The sequence below is a fragment of the Sceloporus undulatus genome, chromosome 1, assembly GCF_019175285.1.
Source record: "Sceloporus undulatus isolate JIND9_A2432 ecotype Alabama chromosome 1, SceUnd_v1.1, whole genome shotgun sequence".
Taxonomy (NCBI): Eukaryota; Metazoa; Chordata; class Lepidosauria; order Squamata; family Phrynosomatidae; genus Sceloporus; species Sceloporus undulatus.
This window is the reverse complement of record NC_056522.1, coordinates 260,410,048-260,420,134: the sequence shown is the minus strand read 5'-3', so window position 1 is coordinate 260,420,134 and position 10,087 is coordinate 260,410,048. Positions and strand designations below refer to the sequence as shown.

At 42.5% G+C, this 10,087-nt stretch overlaps 1 protein-coding gene across 1 annotated transcript in view; it reads right to left on the bottom strand.

The window, feature by feature from the left end:
* The window catches only part of B4GALNT4 (beta-1,4-N-acetyl-galactosaminyltransferase 4), a 256,577-nt gene that overhangs the window by 122,394 nt on the left and 124,096 nt on the right, over positions 1-10,087 (bottom strand). The window contains exon 2 of the mRNA XM_042445219.1: positions 722-837. Within this exon, the coding sequence (XP_042301153.1) occupies positions 722-837 (116 nt within the window). The remainder of the gene's footprint in view (positions 1-721; positions 838-10,087) is intronic.

Here is a 10,087-nt window from a genome sequence, read left to right as displayed (position 1 = left end):
GTTTCTCTGCAGAAATCTTGCCAAGAAAATCCCATGATAGGCTCGCCTTGGGTTTACCATAAATGAGAAATAACCTGAAGGCACACAACAATAACAACAACAACAACAAACATAAAAATATCTCAGGGCAGCTAATAAACATTATAACAGATTAAACTGTTTAAAAACAGTAAAATAATTTAAGTAAGCTAAAAACATATTAAACATCATAAACAGATTTTTAAAAAATGATTTTAAAACTATGTATAATAGTGAAGTCGAAGGCTTTCATGGCCAGCATCCATAGTTTTTTGTGGGTTTTTCGGGTTATGTGGCCATGTTCTAGAAGATTTTCTTCCTGACGTTTTGCCAGCATCTGTGGCTGGCATCTTAAGATGCCAGCCACAGATGCTGGCGAAACGTCAGGAAGAAACTTTTCTAGAACATGGCTGCATAGCCTGAAATACCCACAAATAACTATGTGTAATAGTATTTTGGTTGAATTAATGACGCCCATAGGCCTTAATGAACTGGCAAGTTTCAGCTTGGTGACTAAATTGAATACCCCCTGAAATACTGAATGAATAAACATCACATCCCCATTCCCCTAGAATGCATAGTAGAAACAGAAATAGGAGCAAGGTATCTTTGTTCACAAACAAAAACCCTTAGAAAATGTATTTTTTCCAATGAACACACACACAGGGAGAAAAGCAAGAACCTAGAAACAAGTGAGATTTACCATCTGCTCATCCTCCTGGCTTTCGCTGGAGTCTTCTGTCTTCTTCTGTGGATAGGATGCATGGGCCCCAGCCACCCGCCTGCCAGGGTCTGTCACCTCACCCAGCCGCTCACCATCTGCAAGAGGAAAAGGCAGATGCACCATTAAGCCAGGAGAAGAGCCCACAAAGGTCATAGCCCACACTAGCCTTCACTCCATAGCAATCAAAGTCAGGCACCCTATTTCAGATTCATGGAGCAGCTCAAACCCACTAGCCTTTGAGATGAAGTGACAGACAGATGAATTCACAGCCCACATAACCCCTTTCCTTTCTCAAACTGAGGCCTAAATGAAAGTGCTGCAGTAAAAAGAAAGGACTAAAAAAAACCCCAGAGAATTCTTGGAAATGTTTTCAATGCCCAGGTTTGCCACCTTCTTTCAATTGTCTTAATCTTTTTGGATGATCAGTTTATGGTGCAATAAATATTCAGTATCGTATTTAAAAGAGTTGAAATATCTGCCCTGAAGGGGATCTTTACTGTGAGCACATTTCTTGTGAGCTTTCACTCCTTCCTCCCTGCAGCATTATGGTTACTATATATTTGCCACTAAGAAACTATGGCCCTATCCAGACAGGACCATTGTGGCATCATGGCGATGTGCTAGGGTTGCCTTGGAGTGGCACGCGCACATGCCCTGCAACCGTAACACGTCGCCATGACACCATAGCTGCTGCGCACCATCCAGATGGAGCCACGCAGCAGCGACGTGCTCTCGCTCTCACCAGCAGTTTGCGACGGCGCAGAAAGGAGTCGCTTTTCAGCGCTCCTTTTTATCGCGCAACCGCACACGCGCAATTGAGTTGCTGCAGTGCGGATACGCAAAAAGGAGAGGCGGTTGCCGTTGGCCTCTTACTGATGGTCTGTACCCTGCCAAAGTATATGTTTTATTCCTCTTTCCATGTATTAATATTGTGAGTTTTATGTGGAATGTTGTGGGACATTTGCATGCTGCCTGCCAGAAGTGACTGAAGGCAACATCAAGCCCACCCCCTCATGCTTGTAGCATTTTGTGACCTTTTTCAAATAAAAAAGAACAAAAAGGTAAAAAGTTCATTTCCTCCCCCTCACCCCAAAGGTTTCTTAAAGGCTGAGTGCTCCCTGGGGTTTGCCATTGAAGAAACAGGTCACTTTTTAAAAGCGAGGGAGTAAACAAGGTTACTTCTTCCTCCTCAGCAATGCATCACCACTGCATTAATTTGCTTTTCATTATTATTTGTACGTTGTGTACCCTGCCCTTCCCAGCTCCAGAGTGTATATCTCTTTTGATAGAAAAGAAAAAAGTATCTGTGTTGAAGGAGGGAAGGGAGAGAAGATGAGCACTGTCCTCCTGCATGAAAGCTTAAATTGCCCACTCCAAAAATGGAAAAAGGGGGAAATCACCAAAGAGAAATTCAAACACATAGCAAGCATAAAAAGGGTTTTTTTTTATATGTCCGCAGCAAAAGGAAGAAAAAGGAAATGGTAGGGCCACAGCGTGGAAAAGATGGCAAAATGCTAACAGAAGACAGAGAAAAGGCAGAATTACTCAACACCTTCTTTGCCTCAGTCTTCTCAGAAAAGGCAAAGGGTGCTCAAAAACAATCAAACAAACTTCATTTATATACCGCTTCATACTGCCTAAGCAGTGTCTAAGTGGTTTACAACTGTAAGCTAATTTGCCCCCAACAATCTGGGTACTCATTTTAGCGACCTTGGAAGGATGCAAGCCTGAGTCAAGCTTGAGCTCTTTTGCTGGTCTTGAACTTGCAACCTTGTGGTTTTGAGTGAGTGGCTGCAGTACAGGCATTTAACCACTACGCCACCAGGGCTCAACTTGAGGATAATGGAGCAGAGGACAGAATAGGGGAAATTCAGCACAGAATAAGTAAAGAGATAGTACAGGAATAGCTGGTTAATCTAAATGAATATAAGTCTCCAGGACCAGATGAACTACATCCAAGGGTATTAAAAGAGCTGGCAAATGTAATATCAGAGCCATTGGCAATAATCTGTTAAAACTCCTGGAGAACAGGAGAAGTGCCAGCAGACTGGAGGAGGGCAAACGTTGTCCCTGTCTTCAAATAGGAGAAAAAAGAGGATCCCAACAATTATCATCCAGTTTGTCTGACATCAATACCAGGAAAGATTCTAGAGCAGATCATTAAACAAAGAGTCTGTAAACATCTAGAAGGCAATGCCATAATCACAAAAAGTCAACATGGGTTTCAGAGAAACAAGTCATGCCAGACAAATCTTATCTCTTTGTTTGATAAAATTACAGTGGTGCCTCGGGATACGAAATGATCGGGTTACGAAATTTCCGGGATACGAAAAAGTTGGGATTGGCAAAAACTGTTTCGGGTTACGAAATATTTTTCGGGTTACGAAATTCATTTCGGCGCGAAATTCAAATGCTGCAAAGTGCAGCTATAGGCTTTCCAGTGCTAACGGAAAAGTGTTTCGGGTTACGAAATTTTCGGGTTACGAAAGGAATGGCGGAACGAATTAATTTCGTAACCCGAGGCACCACTGTACCAGCTTGGTAGATGGAAGGAATGCTGTGGATATAGTATACAGTGGTACCCCGGGATACGAATTGATCGCGTTACGAAATTTCCGGGATACGAAAAAGTTCCATTGGAAAAAACTGTTCCGGGATACGAAGGTTTTTTCGGGTTACGAATTTTTTTTCGGCGCGAAATTCAAACGCGCGGCTTGCCAGCGCTAACGGAAAGCCCTTTTCGGCTTGTGAAATGCATCGGGTTACGAACGCCGCGGCAGAATGAATTAATTTCGTAACCCGAGGGAGCACTGTATCTTGATTTCAGTAAGGCCTTTGACAAGGTTCCCCATGACATTCTTGCAAACAAGCTTGTAAAATGTGGGCTAGACAAGGTAACTGTTACATGAATTTGTAATTGGTTTACTGGCCAAACCCAAAGGGTGCTCAACAATGACTCCTTTTCATCCTGGAGAGAAGTGACAAGTGGGGTCCCACAGGGCTCTGTCCTGGGCCCAGCACTATTCAACATCTTTATCAATGACTTGGATGACAGAATTGCAGGTATACTTATCAAATTTGCAGATGACACCAAACTAGGAGGAGTACCCAATACCCCTGAGGACAGGATCAAAATTCAAAATGACCTTAATAGATTAGGAAGCTGGACCAAAGCTAACAAAATAAATTTCAACACAGAAATGTAAGGTATTGCACGTAGGGCAAAAAAAAAAAAAAAAAAAAAAAAAATGAAATGCACAGATATAGGATGGGGGACACCTGTCTGAACAAGACTACATGTGAAAGGGATCTGGGAGCCCAAGTACACCACAAGTTGAAAATGAGTCAACAGTGCGACGCGGCAGCTAAGAAGGCCAATGTGATTTTAGGCTGCATCAATAGACATATAGTGTCTAGATCAAGGGAAGAATAATTCTATTCTGCTCTGATAAGGCCCCACCTGGAATATTGTGTCCCATTCTGGGCACTACATTTTAAAAAGGATATGGAGAAACTGGAGCATGTCCAAAGGACAGTGATTAAAATGGTGAAGGGTTTGGAAACCATGCCCTATGAGGCACGACTTAGGGAGCTTGGGATGTTCAGCTTGGAGAAGAGAAGCTTAAGCCATGTTTAAATACCTGAAGGGATGTCACATTGAGGAGGGAGCAAGCTTGTTTTCTGCTGCTCCAGAGACTAGGACCCGGAACAATGGATGCAAGCTACAGGAAAAGAGATTCCACATTAGGAAGAACTTCCTAACAGTAGGGGCTGTCCGACAGTGGATCACACTCCCTCGGAGTGTGGTGGAATCTCCCTCCTTGGAGGTCTTTAAACAGAGGCTGGATGGCCATCTGTCGGGTATACTTTGACTGAGAGTTCCTGGGGGTTGGACTGGATGGCCCTTGTGGTCTTTTCCAGCTCTATTATTCTATGATTCTACGAGTCTATGATTCTATCACACACGAGGGAAGCATCCAAATCCTATGCATAAATGGGGTTTAAACCCAGGAAAATCTCACAGGAGCGGGATTGTTTTCAGATGATGTCGCTCGAATTAAACATTAACATGACATTAACTCATCAAAAAGCTGCAAAATCGTGCCGCTTTTTAACTTCAGGAAAATCCCGGTTAAAAAGCAGAACAATTTTGCAGCTTTCTGTATGTGTTAATGTCATGTTAATGCTTAATTTCTGTGACTTGTCTGAAAACAATCCCACTCTTAAGATGGCGGCTGATGATTGTTAGCTACTGGTACTTAACAGGATCTAGTGTGAATATAGGGCTAAATCTACCAAAGGCCTTAACAGGTGTTAACTTTGGGAAACTGCTAGTAAGATCATTACGAAAGATAAGGAATAAGAGCATTCATATCCCAAGGGGGAAAATGGCTTGACTTGAACTATGCCCAGTTAGGAGACCGTTTCATATTGTGTCAACCCAATTAAGACTCCTGGCTTTATTCTCTCATAAGCTTCCTTGCATCTCTGGTACAGGGAAATGAAGCCCTGAATCCTAGCAGCTAAACTAGCCCAGCTGGAGGGATTACAGTCACTGCAATTATTAATGAGAAATCATGATACCATCATCAACTTCATGCAAACATCTGCTGCTTAGTGCACTGAGGAGTGGTAGCTGAGTCTCCCATAGCAGAATATGCCAGTGGAACCCCATGTGTGCAGGAGAGTTTATCTCTTGCACAAACATCCCTTCGCTACATAAACCAGTCTCTGCTCCCCCTACTTCACCAAGATTTCCTGGTCTGCTTTGGCATTTCATGAAGGCACTGATATAAATCAGGAGACCTCATCCTTTGTGCCAGGGTTCACAGAAAAACTAGTGCTCATTATGGGATATAGGGGTAGGATTTACATCCATCCATGGATCAATAAAAACTAATGGGCAGAATTCATTTCTCCTGTAATTTGCAGGTAATGGAAAGTCATTCCTGTCCTTCATTACGATTGTTACACAAGAGACCAAAGGGCAGAAAGGAATGAAGTTTCATGCAGCAGTAAACCTTGCCACTGAGTGCTGACAACACATCACCTCTTTGGTAGCACAGGGGGTCCTTTCATACTGCACAGTTATAGTGCTGTGATTCCACTTTAATCACCATGTATATGCACTCCTGCTGCAGTTGGGGAGGGTGGAATACTTAACATTTTCAGCCAGAGAGTTCCTCTAGTGTCTCTGATCAAACTGCAAACTTAGGATTCCATAGGATGTAGCCATGGGAGTTAAAGTGGAATTATAGTGCTGAAATTGTGTATGACTTTTTGCAGAAACTAAGCAGAGTGGTGGAAGACAGGGAGCCTTGGCAATGTCTCATCCATAGGTTAGCCATGTGGGTCAAGATCAACTCAAGGGCGGTTACCTACAACAAAAAAACTGTATTGTGAAAAGGCTCAAGATCCAGTGTACAGCTTAGAAATGTTACTTTCATGGACTACAACCCCCAGAATTCCCCAGGGAGAAAGAAGAACAACTTCTCCTTGGCTAGTTGATCTGAGTCCCATGATTATCAAAGAGCATGCTGCCGACCTCTGTGTACCCTTTTTGCTAGAAGACATTCTGAATCTGAAGCAAAGGATTATAAAGTATCTTGAAATTCAGGCCACATGGGTTTGGGAGAAAGAATGCCACCTTCACAGGCTGGGTGTGAGCCAGCAGGAAGGGGATGCCCTGGTATGTTCCTCAGAAACAGTTAACTTGTTGGGCTTGCCCCAGCTTTAGATAAAAGACAGACACAGCATTTGTCAGAGTTTCCCTTATTACACTTGCACTAAGCAGCTTGCCTGAGCTCATCAGTGTCATGTTTAATTACATTTAATGCAACTGTTACATAATGGCAAGGATAAACTCCAGCCTAGAAGGGACTGTTAAGAATTCCTCTCTAACATTTGGCTTCAGGCTCAGCAGTTAGTGATGTGAAGGCAAATGATTTTCAAGAGAATATTCTCAAAACTTTTCTCAAAAAATTACTCTCTGGGAATTTTTGTGTTTCTGATTTTTCATTATCTCACAAAATAATATATTGTATTCACTTTTTGATTAATCCTGAATGTTACAGAGCAGTCTTGAACATTCCAAATGGTTCAAGAACTTTACACAACATTCAGGAATGCTATGGATTCTAAAGAGCACCCTACCTTTCTGTTCCTTTCAGCCTCCATCCCTCTCCTTCCCACAGCTGCCCTTCTCCATCTCCCCCCTCCATCCCTGCCACCTTCCTCCACTGCCCTCTTTTCCCATCCTCACTGGTCTTCCACATCTCTCCCCACCTTCCTTCTCTTTTTCCTTTTGTTCCTTGGAAGGCAAAGGAAGGGAGATGAAAAAGAAAATGCCTTTGTTGCTACAACCAGCCAGAGGCTTTTTATATGTGAGCTGGCCACTTCCTCTCTGTAAGTCTTTACCCAGTCCAGGCAGGGCTGGCTGGGGGAATTGCCTGTGCTTTAGAATCCATTCTTTCCCTTTCTTTACTTTCTCTCATGTCACTTTTAATCACTGAAAATGTTTCTGGTTTTTAAAAATTGCTCTAAAGAAACAAATTAATAAATAATAAATATGTTTAAAATATATTAACAAACATCTCAAATATTATGTTGGAAAACATTCTCTCAGTATTTATTCTCAATAATTTTACAACACTATCAATGGTAGGGTTGCCCAATCTACTTCCTTGCTTGAGGCAGAAGTGAAGGGTCATGATGCCAGTGATGCCAGTGAACACATACACATAACCTATGGAGGAGAATGGGAGCAGTTGTGAGTTGTTCCCTGACTCCACTTACTTGCTCACCAGGTGATCACTCTTGAAGCAAAACCCACCCCAAAAAGAAAGGCAGAGGATGACAGAAATGGAAGCAGCAGAGATCACAGTGGAAAGAGCAGATAACACTACAAGCCCCTCCACTGTTGGGATGATTCTTAAAAGTCTTGCTGTGTGTCTTGAGAGCCAGGTTCTGTAAGAAATGCAGGCGAGTTTAGGAACACGTCTCCAAGACCCTTTTGCCCCCTTACAGCTTTGCCATCCACAGGGGTGGTTGTTTGGGCTGTTGTCACCTCTGCCTTGCAGCTACTAATGATAGGGCCAGCCCTGGCGACTCCTATCACTAGTAACCTCCTATTTTCTAGCAAAAGATAGCATTCCACAACATGGTTCCCTGGACGACAAAAAAAAAAGCAACAGAAGTGAGATTTATATCCCAACACAAAAATTTATATCCCAATACTGCCACAAGGAACTGGAATCCAAGGCAATAAATAAATATGTATCCTAATAATATATAATAATTAAATCTTACAGAAGTTAATAAATAGAAATACATCAAAACCACTTATAAAGATTGATATTGTAAAAATACAAACAAGCTAAATGCATTTTGACAGAGTCTCAGTGCCATATAATACTTTTTTCTCCTTTTAAAAAAGAATAATATGAACAATGTAGGTACCTATGGGACACACAGAAAAAGACAAATTAGAAAAATGCATCAAATAAACAAAGAAAGCTTGTGCAAATATCCTAAAATAGCACACATCAATATACTTCAGAGTTGACAGTGAAAATATAGATGTGTCACTATGTTTTGTTTCTCTTGGGTATACATGTTGGGTTTTACAGATGAGGGGAAATGATTTCTGTTGGATAATGAGCCTCCTACAATGACATGCAAACTGCGGGACCATAACAGTGTATGCCACTAGGTTTTAAACATACAAAGAACATGGACGTTGAAGCCATGGCATGACAGGTCTCAGTGGTTCTGACAAAATGCCCAGCATGCTGGTCAGCTGGCAGGTAGTCTTTTCTTTATAACTTTAACTCTATATTTATTGTTCCAATTAGGCAATGGATCAGGTAGTGGTGGTGGGTTCTCTATGAAGTAAGCTCCCCTTAATTCTCAGACCACAAGCCACCTTTGATCAGAGTTTTCCCTCATGTCACAGAACCTCTTCACTTTATTCTACACAGATGTGCAGGACTCAGCAACACCACCAATGGGAATGTAAGGAAAGTCAGTGTGAAGATCTAGGTGCAAGTGCCGAGTCATGAAACTCTCTGGGAGACGTTGAGCCAGTCACACACTCTCTCAGCCTGGCCTACCTCAGAAGGATGGTTTAAGCCTATAGGAACACCATGGAGGCTCCTTTAAGTTCAGTGGAGGAAAGGGAGGGAGATAAATGTAAATAATAAATATGTAAAAACACATAATAAAGATCATAAAACTCTTAGGGGAAAATTGCTAAGTTAGGGGCCCAACAGACCACCCCTAAGGGGCAGCTCTGTGCCACCCTTTCCTCACCGGATCGGGGCTGTGGCAATCGCAGGCCAAGGTCCCAATCTGGCCTTTCTGTGGCGCAAAAAGAAGCTGCAAAATTTGGCTCCTTTTCACATCACAGAAAGGGTGCTCTAGCTACGGCGGCTTTTTGGTGCTCCTTTGCACAGTGCATTTAAATGCTGTGCCAATGGAGTGCTATAATGCCCCTGCCATGTAGTTAGGTGATGCTGGCATTGGGGCAGCTGGTATGCATACACCACATTCCCACGCTGGCATATAAAACCGGTCTGTACAGGCTCTAAATTACAGACCGGGTTGCACAGTGGCTAAATGTCAGTACTGCAGCCACAAGGTTGTGAGTTTGAGTCCAGGCAGTGCTCCAAGGTCCACTCAGCCGTCCATCCTTTTCATGGGTCAGTAAAATGAGTACCCAGGTTGTTGGGGGCAATTGGCTTACACATTGTAAACTGCTTAGGGAGTGTTAGTTCACTGATAAGTGGTATAGAAATGTACTTGCTATTGCTAAAACAAAACAAAAAATCAGGGTACTTTCTTCAATGAATGTCTATTTTGGGATATTTGTCATTATTTTCTGTCAAGTTGGCTTCAACATATGAAAACTCTATGAATGAAAGATCTGCATTGGTCAATTTTAAACCTGAAACTAGATTTATGAGCAGCCAAGAAAGTATCAACAGATGATGACCAGACCTCCAAGGCTGCAGTTGCATGTGCACACGTGCATATTTTCAAGTCGCTTATTGATTTATGGCAAGCCCATGACTTTCTTCCTGCCTGTGAAATATAACCTACAGCACGTGGTTTTTGTTTTATTTATTATTGATTTATTTTTAAAAGCTTGATGGAATAAAAATGTTTTTGCTTGCCAGAGAAAGGTCAGGAAGGAGGAGGCCAGCCTAGCCTCCTGTGGAAGGGAGTTCTACAGGGTGGGAGCAGCCACTGAGAAGGCTCTCTCTCGTGTCCTCAACAGGTGAGCCTAGGATGGTGGCGGGGCCAAGAGAAAGCCTTCTCCTGAGGATCTTAGGGCTCTAGCTGGTT